The sequence below is a fragment of the Silene latifolia genome, chromosome 10 (genome assembly GCF_048544455.1).
Source record: "Silene latifolia isolate original U9 population chromosome 10, ASM4854445v1, whole genome shotgun sequence".
Taxonomy (NCBI): Eukaryota; Viridiplantae; Streptophyta; class Magnoliopsida; order Caryophyllales; family Caryophyllaceae; genus Silene; species Silene latifolia.
The window spans coordinates 163388732-163407893 of NC_133535.1; the positions used below are offsets into that span (position 1 = coordinate 163388732).

Below are 19162 nucleotides of genomic sequence, written 5' to 3' on the forward strand. Positions count from 1 at the left end.
CCAATTATATTACTAATTACGCGTCATCTCATTTCTCTCTCTATATATATAGCCAGTACAGTTGATAATAGGAAACAAAATAATGAAAATATTATCCTTAGAAGACAAAATTGACACTAGTTTTAAGTTTAATTAAGACGAACAATGTCCGTCTTACATGAAATTTGTGAAATAACACATATCAATTGTAGAAAATTCGTCCATGTCACAGACTCACAGTTGATGTGGCATCTCAGTGGACAGAATGTTTGGGCCATTACTGAGGAGTCTATGAGAAATAAAACGACTTCAACAATGCATATTCAAAAATTTCATTCTACAGATTTAGTTTCATCCATTGATCAATGTATGGGAGCTTCTTACTACCCAAACATATACACGGTTTTTCTAATATGTATCCTAAAACGCATAATAAAAAGCTAATTAGTTAAAGATTTTTACGAATATATGATTAGAATTTAGTGTGCAAACTAGTTTTTCCATAATCGATCAATGAAATAATCTTGTTACGTTAGAAAAATGATACATAATATAAATGCTAGTTGCAGGTTATTAAATCGAATATTCAGGTATTAGACGTTGTTTATCACATGTTTCTACCCCTAATTATCCCAATCTCACAATTCCATTTTTGTCTAAATTGCTCATTGTTTGATTAAAAATCATTTATTGGGAATTTGAATGTGTCTATAACTAAAATACATGATAAACCTTGCGTACATGTTTCTCCAGTCATCTCATTCACAAACATTTTACGAATTTATAGAAAAAATTTAGATTCGTGACTGAGATATAGGTATTATAGTCGATAAGTAACACACTTAATTTCGTATCTTCTTTGTATTCTATTTTTTTTTTTAATATCTTTTGTAAAAAAAAAAGCATTTTATTTCTTGAAAATATAATTTAATAAAGGTGCTAATAAAAAATGTTCCAAGGTACACATAGTCATGCTTAACAACAAGCCTAAAAAGGGCACTATCAAAACCTATAATTTTAGCCAACCCAATACATTTCTTTTTTCTTCCCTCTATATAAAGCAATTGAAATTATCTATCTAGTGCAATCCCACTTTCTTTCTTCTTTTCTTCTTCTCTCCTTCATCACACATTACATATTCTCATCATTTAACAAAGAAGAAGATTAGGAAAAAGACGGGTACAACATAGAAAACTGAAAAACTCGAGGATACAACGTATAATTTCTCAAAAGAGAAATAATGGTGAAATTTTCTAAGGAGTTGGAAGCACAACTTATACCAGAATGGAAAGATTATTTTGTAAATTATTGGCAACTCAAGAAACATGTCAAAAAAATTAAACTCTCTCGTAAATCAAAATTAGCTTCTCAAGTCTTGAATAACCCTTGCCATTGTTCCTCCACCTTTGGCTACTCGATTTTCGATCCCGTTCGATCTCTTTTCTCCTCGGTGGGTTGTAATAAGCTTCCTTGTTGCTGTAACTCCTCTCCGGGAGATTATGAGGTACATGCATACACGTAATGACGGAGTTAGGATTTAAAATTAACGGGAAATTAAAAAACAAGATTAAAGTTTTATGAGAGCAAATTAGTTATGTAATAATAAATGTAATATTTTAACCTTTATTCTTTTTTCTTTTCTTTTTTTTTTACAAAATTTAAAAGCAATTTAAAATTTTTCATTGCTCGGCCATCTACGATTCTAATGTAGACGAGAAAGTGATAATTTTTTTACTAGGTTTATTTGTTTGTAAAATTTTGTGTTCGATATTTTGCTCAAAGTTATTTTAAAAGAAATTTTTCTGAATTCGCTACAACAGTTTTCGTATGAGTGTTTGCTGTTTGCATGAATTTCATGGAGTGAAGCAAGCATAGTTATAAGTGTACAATATGCATATGTTAATCATATGTACTCCTACTATATATGATTAATTGATTATATACATAGTTTTGTTTTTGTTCCTTAATTACTTAAGGTATTGGCCATTCTTTTTTAATCAAATTTTGCCCTTTTTAGGCATTGGGTCTAATGTCGTTATTTTAGAGTTAATGATACAACATTTGCGTGGAGAAATTGGCAAAATAAAGTAGACATTTTAACGTCATTTTTGGTGTAAATTAAAGTTTTTAGGGTATAATTTTATTAAATTATTGTACACTTTATTTTTCTTAATATTATTGTCGTCAATTATAATGTACTCGCTCCGTGCTAGTGAATAATTTACATTTTCTTTATTTTATGAGGGAAAAATAAAGCAAATGTAAACTATTGACGGGAACGGAGAGTATGTAAGAAGCATTTTTTTTTTTTCAAATATTGTCTGTTGTGTATAATAATAATTGAGCTCGTTATTTGGCATGAACTTCACGTAAATAATGTGCTATACAAACAAGAAAAACCCATGCATCAAAGATAGCCATGCACATACATTATTAAACGGAAATTAATAAAATAAAACAATGGAATTAATATAAAAAAATTTAAGGGATAAAATAAAGGAATTGCATGAAAAACAAGCAACCTAATTAATTGTTTAACGTTGCAGATTGAGAAAGGCAAATCGAATGAAGGCGAGGACGATCAAGATGAATTACATCAAGTTCATGAACAAGAGCTTTCACAATTATTCTCAGAAGAAGATGAGGTGCTAATAATTAGTTAACTAAATTAAAAAATTCGAATACCATCCCAATCATTTGTTTAATTACACTTTTATATTATCTGTAAACGTATTTTAATTAAAGTTAAATAAATAATTACCAGGGCGTTATATTACGACAATATTAACATCTCCAGTCTGGCCTAAGAATATTTGGTTAGTATTATAAATATGCATAAATTGCGGATATCAAGTAGATCAGCCAGTTTAGTTGGTAAAGTTATGAGTGATGCTGCCATGACCTGTGTTTAAATCCCGCATGTTTAAAATTTGAGAAAAATATTTAACCTTTTTATGTCATTACATATGTAGGTGAAGATGTTTTTTGATAGATTGGATGAAGAACTTGAAAAGGTGAATAGTTTTTATAGAGCTAGGGAAAGTGAATTCCTACAAAGAGGAGAGGCACTCCTTAAGCAACTCAAAATATTGATAGATCTTAAGCAAGTCTTAAATCAACGTCGACGCAAAAATTTCCCATCACCTATGTCATCTTTCCATGGCGGATATCTTTCTCGATCTAACTCGATTTCATCTCGTAATTCTGATTGCTCTGGTAAGTTCATTTCCTTTGCATTCGATTTGATTTCCGAGATGGTAACAATCCTTCTCATGAATAAGAAAAACATATTCTAAATAAAATAAATGTGGTGCACCGTGCATGCAATTTTTATTGATTAGGATGCAGTGGCGTATCCAGGATTTGAGTAAAGGGGGGGCACAGTAAGAAAAAAAAATTTTGCGGACAACATTTATACATTAAAATTCAAATATCGTCTTTTTTTTAAAAAAAAAATTTTTTTTTTTTTTTTCTTTTTTTTTTTTTGTCACGTGAGGGCACGTGCCCTCACTTTCCCCCCCCCCCCAAATCCGCCCCTGTTAGGATGTATGATATATATCACTCCGAGCCGAGTTAGAATTTCTCTATACCGTTTTCTAAGTACTTGTATTAATTTGCGTGTGCATGAAGCTGTTGAGTAGTTTTAAAATTTCCAAAAAGCCATGCAAGTTAATTACGCACGTAGTATGTACTCCGTAGTATTATACATTTATACGGAGTATATAGGACGTAAGTATTACAACAACAACATCAAATTCTTCATCCCAAAATGATATGGGGTCAGCTATTCGACTGACATGAATCATTCTTTAGAATTTATAATTATTATGGTAAAATAAAATTTATTAATTCAAAAATTCGGTAAATTTTTATAGTCAGATTATTTCTTTATACATGATTATTTGTTAAATAAAATAGGGAGTAAATCGTTATTTTAAATTTTAAAATATTATGTAATACTCTGATCGCTCTTTCAAGGAAAATGAGTTGGCGCCACCGGGTGGCACCCAAATATCCAATCCACAATTTGTAAGTTATAACACATATGAGTGGTAGTTTAATTAGTGGGGTTGAAAACTCACAAATCCACAATTGTTGCATTATTGTCCTTTTTTTAGAGAAATTATGATGATTATTTTATGAACATAAGACTGACTTTATTTATTTTATTTGTAATTATTAAATTAATTAAACTTGTAATGGTCCTTCTTAACCACAAATAAGTTTAGTGGACCGCGACGTGTAAAATACTATGATTAAGAAATTGCAAGTTGGTAAGGATCGAGTAGTGAATGAAATAGCATGCACATATATAGTGTGCATAATCATGAGATAATCTAAGCCATATAATTGTTCTGTTGTTTAATTTTGTTAATTGTCAGTGTTAATTAGACTCCAACTTTAATAGCTTTATTCTCTAATTATTAAGAAAAAAAAGAGATTAGATTTAGACTTCCCATACTCCCATGCATGTACTATATCGCATACAAATATTCGGATAAAACGGTTTTATACAAGCATTAGATAAAACGGGTTGATTTTGTAACTAATGCTTCAGATCACTAATATAAATCATGATTTGTTAATGGTATTTCTATTTTGTATGGAGTATAACATTTCTGTAAAACCGTTATATACGAGTAAGAGATTAATTGACGTTTTAAATGACTTTATCGCTACCCAGTAAGTTTAATACAATAAATTAGCTGAGGAATGTAAAGATACACGTTAAAAATTGTTATGTTTATCTATATTTATAGTTTTTTGAAAAATTAAATATTGCCGATTGTAAGAAATGATTTGATAAGTAAAATGGAAATATATAAACAAAATGATTAACATTTCAACTTGATCAAGACAATTTATCCCTAGTTCGAATCTAAATTTATTTCTAAACAATATATTTAATTTCTAAATTCTAAACAATATATCCCTAGTTCGAATCTAAATTTATTTCAACTCGAAAAAGACAATTTCCGTACCAAAAAAAAACAAGTCTTACATAGTTAGTTAGTTACTGTACATGCCATAGTTGACTTTTAAGTATGACAACGATCGCACCCTGATGATCGCAAAGCCAGATTTGACACCAACATAATTCACCTGTCATTAGCCAAAAATCACATTTTTTACGATAATTTATTGTGAAACCGTCTTTTATTTACCAAAATTTGGTACCACAGAAAAGCGTAATAACTACGTTTCTAACGAAATTTACGTAAAATAGCCGACGACGATTTTAAGATAAGACCGTCTTACTCTTTTTTTTTTTTATTTGTAACCAACTCCCATTTTCGTCAAACAATTTCAACTTTTTCAATCTACCAACAAATTTTTAACAGCTTTTACAATTTTACACGGACTTTATTTATGTAATTCATACCGATTTTTAATTATTACTGTGACCGGATTTTGGGTTTATTTCTGGATTACACAACTTTGCACACCAGGTGTTTGTTGAAATTCCTCTGAGAATTAGCTGGACTTTTGACACATTTTGATTTACAATTGTACATTTAGCTATGTTACACAGACTCGTACACTCGTATCTGGCAAAATACGTATCGGAAGTATCTGATACGGCTATTTTGTGTGAAATTTTGAATATTTTGGTCTAAAATGAAGTATCGAAACATATCGGATACGGAATACGGCAACTAAGTGAAGTATCGGAGTAACAAAAGACATTTAGTGTACTAATTTTCAGATGGGTGCTTCAGAAATTGTCCATATTACTAAAATCAATTGGTTTTTCGTAAAACGGTTTTATACAAGTATTAATTATATACCGAACACGAAAGACGTAAAATGAGGACTGAAATTGTGCAGAATCTGAGATGAATGAAGCTTCAGATGCTTCATCACAGACAGATGATGTACTGGCAACCCTTGAAAAAAATGGGATAAATTTTATTGGGGCGGCGACGATGGCTAAGCATAAAAAAGGGAAGCCTAAGATGTCCTTAAGGATTGACATTCCCGCGACTACGCCAGGTCGGACAATTTCTGCTGTCAGCTCTATGTTGTGGGAGGATCTGGTGAATACCCCTAAAGACCGGCCGAGGGAGTTCATTAACAGGAAAAAAATACAGTGTGCTGAGAAAATGATCAGAGGGGCTTTTGTGGAATTGTACAAAGGTCTTGGCCTGTTGAAAACCTATAGGTATCGATACTCGCTCGTATTCCTACTTAAATCTACAGAATTTTATGTCGTTTTTGGTAGTCTGCAAATTCGCGTAAGAATGCTATGGTAGTAACTTTGTTATGTGTGTGTGTGTGACTGTTTAACAACTGCATCTGTGGACTGTCAGTTGAACTCATCATATTGACAGCTGAAATGTTACTGTCGGTCGTGTTGAGGCGTTGTTAAATGTAAGATTAACCATTTCATCATAGGGTGAATGGGTTAGACTCACATGTAAAACCGTCAGAGAACTAACTTGTTTCAAAACACGAAATTAGTGATCTTTACTTGGATGATTTGAGTTTCTTTATATGCTTAGTTATAACTGCCCCTTTCAAACTGATTAGGTGCTTGTATTAATATATCGGTTATCAGGTCGTTATGATGAGTTTGTTATTCATTAATATGAGTATTGTTCCCTTTCGGCTACGACATCCAAATGCTAAATTTAGTCACTCCTTTTTACAGCTCACTCAACATGGTAGCATTCACAAAAATACTCAAGAAATTTGATAAGGTATGATTTTGATTTATCTCTGTCATTAAGCATTAATGATCTACCAGTTTTGGTGTAACAACCTTAGATTGATTGGTGTATCGTCACATTCATCTTAGCTATTTTGGCTCTCAAATTTTATACTCGGTCATGATAAAGTCATCTGTTTTCGCACATTTGAGCTATTATGGCTCTCAAATTTTGTACTCGGTCTTGGATAATAAAATTTTCGAAACTGTGCAAAGTTACAAAATGGATTGGATTTTGTTTTGAACTAAATAAAATGTTTTATTCATAATCTTGCGAAAACGTTTGATGCGAGAATTTGTATTCTTATTATCAGGTAGCTAACAGACAAGCATCATCTAGTTACCTGAAGACAGTAAAGAGTACCCATTTTATCAGTTCTGACAAGGTAATGGAATTGAAATTATTTGATAATGGTTAATAATTTAATCATGTTTTTGTGTTGGAATCATACTAGACTTCATAATATGCAAATCACATATCAGTTTTCCACCCATATATAGCTAAAGCAAATCAAGCATAGAAATGTATTATTAAAGGCTAAACAGCTTAGAGCACTATGTAAACTTTAGTAAGTGTGTTCCACACAATAGGCCATACCACCATACCAAGATTTGTATATGAACTATGTGAGAGCGTGATACCGAATGTCCAAATGTAACGACTACGCTACACCAGCGGAGAAAAAGGATTGTACATCAGATGTACTACCTCATATTTAATGAGTTTTTGAGCTTTTGTGTATTTTTTTTTTTTGAGTTTTATAGAGTTTATAAATTACATTTTAGTTTTATGACGTCAAAAATCAAATTTTTCTGAGCTTATATGTAATTTTTTTTGAGTTATAATATAATTTTTTGAGATTATTGTTCAAGTAAATGAACTCAAAAACTTTATAATAAAATTCAAAAATTTTAAATTAAAACTCAAAAACTTTTTCTTAATGCTCAAAAACTACATCAGATGTATAATCCACTTACTGCTACATCAGCGTCTCAATGACTCTCATACTCACTTGTGGTGGGGTAAGGGGACAGATGTACCCGGCCTTACCCTTATGTTTTAAAGTTTTGAAAGTGTGTTCCACACAATAGGCCATACCGTTATACAAAAAATTGTATATGAACTATGTGAGACTGTTATACCAAATGTAACGACTACCCTACACCAACGTCTCAATGACTCTCACTTGTGGTGGGATAGGGGGACATGCTGTATCGGCCTTACCCTTATGTTTTAAAGTAAAAGAGAGACTGTTTCTGGATGACCAATAATAAGAATTACGTCGTGAAATGTTACGTAAAATGGCACCCAATCATTGGCCTTTAGAAATCCCTTGATTGGTGTTAATGTTAGGAGTTGCCAATATTATTTGCCAACTTGATTTAAAAGGCAGTATGTTAGTGGCATTATGGTAAGAAAGTTGTTTAAATAAGTTACTAGATTTTTGGGTGATTAATTATGTTGGTGGTGATGGTAATGTGATAAAGGTGGTTAGACTAATGGACGAAGTGGAGGCCTTATTCACCAAGCACTTTGCCGACAATGACAGGAAAAAGGCTATGAAGTTCTTGCGTCCCCAGCAACAGAAAGACTCTCACATGGTTACTTTTTTTGTTGGTAAGTTTATTTTGTATTTCGCGGTATTTATTGTGTATGACCGTTATATAGTACAACGGACAAAAAATTACATTTTATTTTATAATATTAAAAAGTGGTCACTTTTTAACCTAAACCGACACTTTTTACATAAAGTGGCAACTTTTTAACTTTTTATGTGGCCATATTTTAATATTACCGTTCTTTGTCACCTTGGTAGAGTTACGACTTACGAGTACGACTCTTCCGGCTCTTTTTCAAGTTTGATGTTACTCCAACCATTTTTCCCCATTTTTACATGTAGCTCTCTGGATGAGTATGGTGTATAAAATGAGCACCAAAAAGAGACAAGGCAATACAAATATTTGTAAAAAAAGGGGCGTTCCGAGAATCGAACTCGGGACCTCTCGCACCCAAAGCGAGAATCATACCACTAGACCAAACGCCCTTGTTGGTAATACCAAGGAATGAAACTCTATATTACACTTTTCATATGGCGTAAGATAAAACTAAAAAACTGACTGCTGTAGGATTTGAACCCATACGACTGTCTCATAGTATAATTTACGTTTGAATTGCATTTAGTTTTATCATATATCACTCGCGCCACCACCACCTCCGATACCAACGACCCAAATTTTTTATCCTGGGAGTGTTAGTAACATGAACATTAAATGGAACTGCCAATATGAAGTACGGAGTAGTAAATACTAAACATAGAAAACAATAATTGTGTATCTGATATATCCCATGATTTTTTTTTTTCGAGTTGATGATATTGAGAACGCGACATGATCCTTCACTTAGTAGAAGAATACTACTACCATAACCATGTGATTCTTTGTCCCTAAACATGTTTCTAGAAATGTTGAAATCACGCGATTTTCATTGTTTCTTTTATATTTGTCGGAGCAGGATTGTTTACGGGCTGTTTTGTCACCCTTTTCATTGTGTACGCAATTTTGGCTCATATTTCGGGTATGTTCTCTCATGGAAGCCAAGATGAATCCGGTTATATGGAGACAGTTTATCCTATTTTCAGGTATTTTTATTTCTCTCTAATGTATACAAGCATAATGTAAACTGTTTCGTAAAATGCATCGTCATTTGACTTTATAGACGAGTATTTCAGGATTTACATTTTACTTCTGTATTTTACTCGGACATTACTTATGATGTTTTTGATGCAGCACATTTGCACTGCTAGGCTTGCACTTGTTCATGTATGGATGCAATTTGCTAACTTGGAAGGCCACAAGAATCAACTATACATTCATATTTGAATTTAACCCAAAGACGGCCCTCAAGTACCGGGATGCTTTCCTAGTCTGCACATCCTTGATGACTGCTGTAGTTGGTGCCTTGGTCATTCACCTCATTTTAAGGTCTACTGGTTTCCCTCCTCACCAAATTGACGCCATCCCCGGCATCCTTCTTCTGGTTAGTCTTTCCACCTAAAACTTCTTTACTCTTACTAGTTTTTTCCAACTCGAATTCTACTGGACCGGACTTGGACCTGATCCTAAATATCCCGACTGAAAACCATCCAACTGAAGTGCACCAGGTTCCACTGATGTATGTTCCTGAATTGGTGAATTTGATTGTAACTCTGTATAACTTTGATTCTCAGATCTTTTTCGCAATGCTGATTTGCCCGTTCAATGTATTCTATCGTGCAACTCGATATTGTTTCCTTAAGGTGATACGTAACATTGTATTCTCTCCGTTATACAAGGTGTGTATATAATCCTTACTCGACAAGTCCTATTATTCTCTGTGGCTATGCTAATATCGTGGCTCACAATTTTATAGGTCCTGATGGTAGATTTTTTCATGGCTGACCAACTAACTAGCCAGGTAAATATGATTAGTTTAACACTGGCAAAGAGTAACTTAGATCGATTCCAAATGCAAAGTAGCTACGTAATCACTTACAGTATGATCCTTCATAATGTGGATGTCTTTGTATTCGGTGTTTCGCAGATTCCTCTGCTCAGACACATGGAAATCACAGCATGCTATTTTCTAGCTAACACTTTTGGGACACACCAGTATGATGTCTGTAAGAAAGGAAAGCTATACCGAGAGCTTGCCTATGTCATCTCCTTTGCACCATACTATTGGCGTGCTATGCAGGTAAAACCCGACTTCCATTAATTTGCCAGATTGGATTTTGTCGGATCAATATCACTTTAAGGGTCATTATGTGTCGGGTTTCGGTCTATTTGGGTCAGGTTTGTCAGCTCTACCCCTTCCTTGTCGAGTTAGTTGCATGTACTTCACTATTGAAGTGCTTGTGTATCTACTTGTCTTGGCATTTCATTGATTGCAGATGCTTAAACATTTCATTCTCGAAAATCAGGAATAAACCTGGCAAAAGTCCTATGTTACTCCGACTCTTCTAATTCCCTCACGTACCCGTGTCCGACACTCGACACTCAGACAAGGGTATGACACTTCGACACCTCATTTTAAACCAAAATATGCATATTTTTCATAGAAATGGCCAAGTCTGACACTTGGACACGCACCCGTGTCGGATACTTCTAAACGAGTCTGAGCAACATAGGGCAAAACATACCAGACCCAAATGACTGGAGTACCCAAACTGTACTCTAGTTGAATAACTCGAGTATGTCCTGAAACCCAACCTATCAGACCCGACTCGAACTGGCCAGATAATAAGACATCTGAAACTTTCCCGACTCGGCCAAACCCGAATGCAAGCAATACCGGATCTGACATGACCAATACCTAGCCCAACTGGACTGACTGAATTTTTTTGTTGAGGACTCTCATTGATGTATCAGTCATCCCTCTGATTATTTCCTTTTCTTCATTTATCGACATTCAAGTGTGCTAGAAGATGGTTTGACGAAGCCGATGTAAAGCAATTAGCCAACTTGGGCAAGTATGTATCGGCCATGATCGCAGCTGGTGCTAGGTTAACATATGCCCAGCAACAGGAACCTACAGTTTTCTTCACAATTTTAGTCATAGTGACTTCTGTCATTGCTACGATGTACCAATTATATTGGGATTTCGTGCAAGATTGGGGTTTCTTCGACCTCAGTTCCAAAAACCCGTGGCTAAGAGATGATCTTGTTCTGAAAAACAAATGCATATACTACATTTCCATAGTAAGTTTCTCTGTCGGCTTTATCCCTTCTGAATTCTTTCAGATATCAAAACTCGAGCATTGAAAATAACAGTATTTCTTTCCAGGTTCTCAATTTGGTCCTAAGAGTTGCGTGGGTGGAGAGCGTGATCAGATATATCAAAGTCGGAAATGTAGAGGCCAAATTTTTAGACTTTACTCTGGCGTCTTTAGAAGTAATTCGACGTGGCCATTGGAACTTTTATAGGTAATCCCCATTCCTGTTAATGACTTTTAACTGTCAAAACTCCGGCACAAAAACTTACTGAGATAATTATTTCTCAATCTGATTCCGTTTTCTTGGTATTGTTGCTGCTATAAAACAACAGATTGGAAAATGAGCACTTGAACAATGTGGGAAAGTATAGGGCAGTAAAGACAGTTCCTCTGCCATTCCGTGAAACGGATTCCGATGGCTAAATAAACACTTCTAGGGCAAAGTTACATGTACAAATAACTTCCATAGCCATGGAGAGATCTGCTCTAATTTATCAAGTACAGAAGGAGATCTCTCGTCCCTGAACGTCACAAAATTTGACGTCAATGATACAACTCGTCAATCCGTTTATGTACAGAAGCATGCGCAGTTGCGCACCCCGGATAAATTGATCTGTTCTAGTCATAGTTAATTACTGGCATAAATTTTGGAACATTAGCTTCTAGTCTACTATAGTTCTTTCATTAACCAAAATGTAATGCTACTGTTTTTTTTTTTCGGAATATTGACATGCAATTTCTTGTAAAGCAATACATTTTTGAAGCAATGTCATGATTTCTTTTCTGTGATTTAGAAAAATAATGAAAAACCAGCAACTAAGTTCTGATCTTTGAGCGAGCCGCTATTCTTGTATGAGACGGTTGTAGTTGTGAAGTCACCGAACCAAGAGATTAACCCTGTTATTATTCGAAAAATGTAACAGTAAATGATTGTTCAATAACCATGTGATTGACCCATGATCACACAACTCTTAACGATAATTATTGTGCAGAACCGTCTCACTAAGACATTATTTGATAACACCTTGCTCTATTATGCAGTAAATTACTCGGATCATACAAAATCATCACAATCATTACCTAGTACCGCGACAAAATCATCACAATCACCAATAACACAGTAAGCGAATCAAATATGTACATAATGTGGAAATAAACCGCGTAACTGTATCCAAACGACCAATTACATCAAAACACTTACTTTCATAATAACATGAAAAACAGTGAAGAGTTTAAAAGTTATATAAAACACAACAATTAATTAACAAAATTAAAAAAAAAAATACATGAGCTTAAATTTTACGAGCGAGGTGCTCTATGTAATCTAACAAACATTCATATTTTACGAAAGCTGCCTCCACATTGCTGGACGATCTCTGGAGACAAGCAGAACCTGGGAAGAGTGGTAATCGAAAGAAGGCGAGTACATATCATCCGGACCAATAATTTCCCTTACATTCTGCGGGCCATTGTAGTTACTAACAAACGAAGGCAGCTCATCATCTTTTTGGGCATCGAAAACAAACAATCCTAGACCAGATACGGCCATAACCCAGTCTGAATTTCCCCAAACTTGGGTCAATGCCCTATGATGCGAATGAGCGTTGGATTCAGGCAAATTGTATGTGTTTACAATCTTCTGTTTGCGTACAGAGAACTGCAATACCTGAGAATTCACCTGTTTCCGTTGTGCTGAGATAACATTGTTGCATCCAAGAAATACTGAATCTCCTCGAGAAGAAATTGATTGGACAGTTACTCCGATCTTGGGTATTTTCAGACCGATACCTGATGGCTGACGAAAATCTAGGATGTTTATGGAGTCTGATGTACAGAAGACGCCGTCATTTCCTTCTGCTTCTGATGAACTTGTCCTGCATATTAGATTATTTCTCACCATTTAGCCGAAAGAAAACTGATATCATTAACGTCAGGGGTGAGCAAAATTAGGTCCGGACCGGACCGGACCATTTGGTCTGGACCAAACCCGGACCGAATTATTTTGGTCCGGTCCTTGGTCCTAATTTTTCAAGGTTTGGTCTTTGGTCCGGTCCAAGACCATTAATTTAGGTCCAGACCGAATGGACCAAATTTCATATTTTTAATGACGCAACATTAAAATATTATGAATCAAATTAATATTTTATCTTCAAAAGACATTATAAATTAGTATTGTCAATGGTTTTCATAAAAAGAGTAGTCTAATTATTTAAATGTATTTTATTTAGCGGAATTAAAATGTGACTATCGTATACGAAATAGTGAAAAAAACTAATTTTAGGTTCATTTTGGTCCAAGACCGGACCGGACCAAATATTTCCGGTTTGGTCCCATCCAGGGCCGATAGTTTTATGTTCGGTCTTTGGTCCACTAAAATTTTATTTTCGGACCGGTTCGGTTTGGTCCGGTCCGGTTTGATCCGATTCGGTCCGGTCTGGACTTGGACCGATTCTCAGCCAGAATCATAGCCAAAGAATAGTGAGTCTTTGGCTCGACTGAGAATGGAAATACAAAAGCAAACCAACAAGCATAGAACTGTAGAAATAATAAGATTGAAAAAAGCAGATAATAATGTGCATCAGAACAAGTTGACAGTAGATGGAGTAAATGTTAACCTTTGACGAACTCCTCCGCCTAATTCAGCATCAGTATTATTAATATGAAGGGCTGATATTCTGCGACCCGAAGTGGAAACAGATGATAATGCCTGAGAATTCTGGGAGCTGACATCCCATAAAGAGAGACCTTCAGTTTCGGCTACAACAACCTTTTCTCTATTTCTCCATTGCAAAGGACTCGAATAATCCATTGACAATACAGGTTTTTGGACATCCCACTTCATCATTATGTCCCCATCACGAATGTCAAATACTTTTACTCGGTTCTGACAACTTGCAGTGGAGATGATCAAGGGCCCACTTGGTCTATACCACCATTGTCGATTTTCATTGGATCTGAGCCCAGATAGCGGATTTCTTTTACGCATGATGTTATCAGGCAACGGACTTAGAGGTACTCTACTGCTGTTATTATCCTCGATGTGGAAAGCTCGCACATCTTTGGTGTAGAAGTCCCAAGAACAGAATCCCGACTCCATGGTACTTCCAGCAGAAGCAGCCACCACATACTTTGCAGAACAACTTTCAGCACCAGGTGCACGGACAATCCAGCAATCCCTCCATATGTTTTCTGAAAGTCCTGGAGGTGGTATGTATTCAGCTTTTTCCTGAATGTAATGGTATAATGGTAAGCCATAAATTAGTATTCAAGTCTCGAAATCATAATAAATTTAATCAGACTCTTCACTTTTGTTGCAATACCCCTGTCTGACACGACACACAACGATATGTGCATGGAATATGTACCCAACACTGACCAATCTCACAATTCTCCTATCAAAAACAGGGAGCCAAGGTAATTCAGACGAGAAAAGACGAGGGATATATATATGTATGTATGAAGGTTATGATACGATTATTTAGCCTTATTTCAAACATCTTTCCATTTCACTTTTAAAGAGCCCATATATGTTGAGCTTTTAACTAAATTCCCATCTTAAGGACGCGGCCTTATGCCCGTATCATCATTTAAGAACAAAGTTCTTTTGCCTCGATATATGCCCTAACAAATGTTATCAAGGATCACCTAGATTACAACCACAGTATGAGCCAGTCTCAGCCAACAATATAAACTGTCTGAAAAAACTGATGCTGCAACATTTTACTCGAAATATAAGAGCTAAAACGATGGAAGAAATTAAATTTTACGATGTAGAGGTATTAAATCCATACCTCATAGTTTACAATGTCATGGAAAGAACAAGTACCATCATCATGAGCTAAAAGAACAGCTTCTCCCTCCGAGACAAACCAACCCGCTGTAGAAGTCTTGCGACCAACTTGGACAAGCTGAGAAACAGAATCCTCCTCCATCTCGTCTTCAACAACCATGGGTTTATTCTCTTGCTCATATAACTCATCAAGCCTTTCATGAGCTTCAAGGTCTACTTCTCCGCTTTGCATCCCGCTAAGAGTGCCATAACTTCCTTGAGCTGTTGAGCTTTGTGGCTCTTCGGTTGCTTTAATTTCATCCATCATTACGACTTCTCCATGCTTTGTACTAATAACCTCAGCCTGCGCATTACTCAAAGAAGCTAAAAATTGATTTTGAATCAAGTTATCCTCAATCTTCGATACACTGTTGGATTCTAAGATATTGTTTCCTGATATTGACGACAATGTTCGACTCCTAAGCAATTTGTGATGAGGAAAAAGCCGTGCTTCTAGCTCCTGACTATTCAATCCTTTCACGGACGCTTTCTCAGAATCCGCCCACTTGGTCTCTGCAAGTAAAGTTTGACACAAGCTGTCGATTATTTCACCATTATTAGAATTACCCGAAACACCAGAACAAGCACCAGTAACATGTGTATTAGAATCAGCCATCACACTGCCTACAGCTTTCTCAATCCCCGAAATCTTTTCCTGAATATCAGATAATATCAATTTTGATGCATCAGTATTATTCATATCAAGCATTTCCTTCGTTTTCTTAATATCACACGCGATTCTCTTAACTTTCCCTTCTAAATAAGCAAGCTTCTCATGCAACCTACTAGCACTCTTACTCGCAACACGGCCACTCGATCCCTCCCCATTCTTCACACCCGAACCCTTCCCATTCAACTCTAATCCACGTCTCTCCGAACTAACCCCAATCCGACAACTATCCTTCATCACAATATTTTCATCTAATGTTTTACCTTTCTGAGCTCTACCATCATCACCACCAACAACGAAGCTTCCACCTTTACTAATTCCGACAACACGCCTTTCCGAACCAATTTTGGGTTCACTAGCAATCTGTTTAACCAAATTAACACACAAAGCACCTTCCTTTCCAAAATCATCACTCAAATTCATACCCATACCACTTCCACCTTTACTACTCGAAACAACACGCCTTTCCGAACCACCTTTCGCTTCATTCGCAATCTGTTTAACCAAATTCACACACAAATCACCCTCCTTTCTAAACTCATCACTCAAATTCATACCTAAACTACCAAATTTCCTCTCTTTAATCCCACTTCCCTCTCCAACCCGACTTCTTTCTCCGGTTTTCGGATTAAATCCTCGTAAACCCGTCTTCTCCAAAACCCTAGATCCTCCATTACCCACCTCACTCCTACCCAAATTATTCCCACTAGAAACCCTATTTTTCCTCATATCAGACAAAACCCTAGTAAAATCAGAAGGACTAGCACTCCTCCCTCTAGGTTGAGACTTAGACCGGTTTTCGACACCCGACATTTTAACCATCGGTCGGATCACAGGCTTCTGGGTTTGGCCTGAAACCCTAGAAGGTAATTTAGGATTAGGGTTAGGGTTTTCTTTACCAATTGATTTCCTTCCACTAGCAATCAAAGAGGGATTTTCAGAAATTGGGATTAGGGTTTTACTGGGTATTGGAGCTACAACCTTTCCTCCTGATCCTCCCCTTTCTTTGAGCCGACGAACTGATTGCGACGACATTTTTGATTGATTTTTGATGGATTTTTAGGGTTTTAGCTTGATGGGTAGTGTTAATTTTGGTTGAATTTGAATATTTTGGGTGAAAAATTGGATCTTTATAGTAGGGTTGAGAGGATTGAGATTTGGGGATTTTTGTGGATTGAGTTGATGAAGAATAATGAAATGAAAAGTAGGAGAGAGAGAGGAGCGGGAAATGTTAATAATGTTAAGGTTTTTGAAAAATTTGAATTTTTGGTGTGTGGGAAAATGTGCCGCGGGATTAATTATTTGTTTGTGTTTGTTGGTCCGGACTCCGGATCTTCTTTAATGACATGACCCGGATATATCCGTCTATACCTAACGACGGGACAAATAATTTGAAAGTGATGACATTTTTTGGGGTAAGTGGCAAATACACCCCATAGGTTTGCAACTATGTGCAAATCAACCCCAAATGTTTTAACATGTGCAAATTAACCCCATAAGTTTTATTTAGCATGCAATTAAACTCCAATGACTATTTTCCGGTCATTAGCTTGCCGGAAAAGAGTGATAAGATGCCGGAGAGATAATTAAACACAATAAATTTAAAAATAAATATTACTTTAAAACTGAAAATAAAAAAATATTACTGATCTATCATAAATGGCTAGAGGCAGGCTTTAAATTGGGTTAGGATTTGCCATGTTTGGTTTTGACTACGAAGGAGGAGAGGATAACAAAAGGAGAACCTCCGTTGTAACAATGGAGGAAAGAGAAACAAAGTGAGAGTTTAGAGATAGAAAATTGAAGGTGGGATAATAGAAGACAATCAAAGACAATAAAATGATACTATATCCCATAAAAATAGAAATATTTACTAGATTTGTTATTTGCAGCGAATTATCGAAACTGAAATGAATTTGGGATGGTGATGGTGATGAATTGAGGTGATGTTTGTTGAGGAAGCAGGCTAAGGGAAAATATCCGGTGTTTTATTAATTTTCTCCGACGAGCAATTGACCGGAAAATAGCACCTAAAGTTTAATTGCACACAAACGAAAACTTATGGGGTTATTTTGCACATGTTGAAACGTTTGGGGTCGATTTGCACATAGTTGCAAACGTATGGGGTGTATTTGCCACTTCCCCGGACATTTTTTACCCGTCATCTTTAGTTATAGACGGATGGATATATATGCCGTTTATAATGAGATTTTGTGTCAGTAGATAGAGTGCTTGTTAGAGTTGGTAAATAACTAGGGTAGATCCCGCGCAAAAGCACGGTTTTTTAGATCGCTTTGTATATAAATCTTAACAATTAAATTAATTGTATTTAATTGTAAGACTAACAATTTTAAATAGCTTCCTAAATTAAGACCCAACTTATAGCTAAAGCATTTTAGGCGGGAAAATTCCAAACTTTTCCTAATCATTTAGTAAATAGGGGATGTGGGCAAGCTCGATTGGGCACGACCTGAACCGTGTTGTCGAGCCAAAAAAATGGCAGCTTGTTCATCCTGTGGTCTGGCCAAGCTATGTTGAGCCTTTAGCGGGTCGGGTTAGTACCAGGTTTTTCTTTGCTTGACCCGCTCCACAACTGAAAAAAGAAATTAAAATAGGTCTAGCACAAGTGCACAACTCGTTTTAACCCGTCGCTCATTGGGCCATGCTCGAGCCACTAATTTTGGAGCCCAATTCGGAACAGCTTGGCAATGAGAAAGAGTAGTGTCGTGCTCATACCCCTACCCCTCGGCTCAGCCCGTCCCTGCCCCAGTTCGATTCCCACAATCCCACCCCTAATGTTATTGAGATATTTGGTTTGATTATGGATTGGGTTAGTTTAATCATATCGAATTAAGGTTGTGAAATGTCGAAATTGGATTTGGGTAGCTTTGTGTTTTAGGTGGGTCAATGTCGCGATGGATTCGGTTGAGTCATTATCGATTTTGGTAATTATATTTTAAATTTGAAAAAAAAATCACGTTAACCTATTCTGAGGTACATACTTTATACACTACTTATTAACTAGTGTAGTTCCCGTGCTAAAGCACGGTAATTTCTGAATTTATTTTTATAAAGAAACGTTCTCAAATAAATTATTTGTATAAATGAACTGTAGTTTTAATTAAATGTTATAATGTACTAAATATAATATTAATAAGAGATAGAAAAAAAAAAAAAGTTTACTGTCATCAAAAGACACTTTAAATAAGTTATTTTATTACTAT

The 19162-nt window shown here is 35.5% G+C and overlaps 2 protein-coding genes and 1 non-coding gene across 3 annotated transcripts; 1 reads left to right on the plus strand and 2 right to left on the minus strand.

Annotated features, from left to right (window-relative positions):
• The first annotated feature begins 1062 nt into the window (after positions 1 to 1062).
• LOC141606838 (phosphate transporter PHO1-like) lies at positions 1063 to 12248 on the plus strand. Its single transcript, XM_074426171.1, has 15 exons — positions 1063 to 1483; positions 2526 to 2624; positions 2952 to 3195; positions 5809 to 6142; positions 6632 to 6680; positions 7003 to 7074; positions 8177 to 8306; positions 9201 to 9327; positions 9476 to 9725; positions 9916 to 10020; positions 10098 to 10142; positions 10269 to 10421; positions 11141 to 11425; positions 11511 to 11650; positions 11772 to 12248. Exons 1-15 carry the CDS (start codon positions 1220 to 1222, stop codon positions 11860 to 11862), a joined length of 2388 nt encoding a protein of 795 aa, XP_074282272.1. The 5' UTR covers positions 1063 to 1219; the 3' UTR covers positions 11863 to 12248.
• On the minus strand, positions 8662 to 8733 carry TRNAP-UGG (transfer RNA proline (anticodon UGG)). Its single transcript has one exon. It is a non-coding gene; the product is annotated as a tRNA-Pro (tRNA).
• Positions 12249 to 12552: 304 nt separating the features above from the next.
• Positions 12553 to 17209, minus strand: LOC141606837 (KIN14B-interacting protein At4g14310). Its single transcript, XM_074426170.1, has 3 exons — positions 15231 to 17209; positions 14055 to 14665; positions 12553 to 13313 (listed from the first exon to the last, which is right to left on the minus strand). The coding sequence occupies exons 1-3, from the start codon at positions 16971 to 16973 to the stop codon at positions 12782 to 12784; spliced, it is 2886 nt and encodes a 961-aa protein (XP_074282271.1). The 5' UTR covers positions 16974 to 17209; the 3' UTR covers positions 12553 to 12781.
• Positions 17210 to 19162: the final 1953 nt, after the last annotated feature.

Excerpts from the sequence above, each read along its gene's own strand:
- LOC141606838 (XM_074426171.1), top strand. The coding sequence starts at position 1,220 with ATGGTGAAATTTTCTAAGGAGTTGGAAGCACAACTTATACCAGAATGG. Across the intron at positions 7,075-8,176 it reads ATTTTATCAGTTCTGACAAG|GTGGTTAGACTAATGGACGA; the intron begins GTAATGGAATTG and ends AATGTGATAAAG. Across the intron at positions 8,307-9,200 it reads CATGGTTACTTTTTTTGTTG|GATTGTTTACGGGCTGTTTT; the intron begins GTAAGTTTATTT and ends TTGTCGGAGCAG.
- LOC141606837 (XM_074426170.1), bottom strand. The coding sequence starts at position 16,973 with ATGTCGTCGCAATCAGTTCGTCGGCTCAAAGAAAGGGGAGGATCAGGA. Across the intron at positions 14,666-15,230 it reads ATGACATTGTAAACTATGAG|GAAAAAGCTGAATACATACC; the intron begins GTATGGATTTAA and ends CATTACATTCAG. Across the intron at positions 13,314-14,054 it reads GGCGGAGGAGTTCGTCAAAG|GACAAGTTCATCAGAAGCAG; the intron begins GTTAACATTTAC and ends TCTAATATGCAG.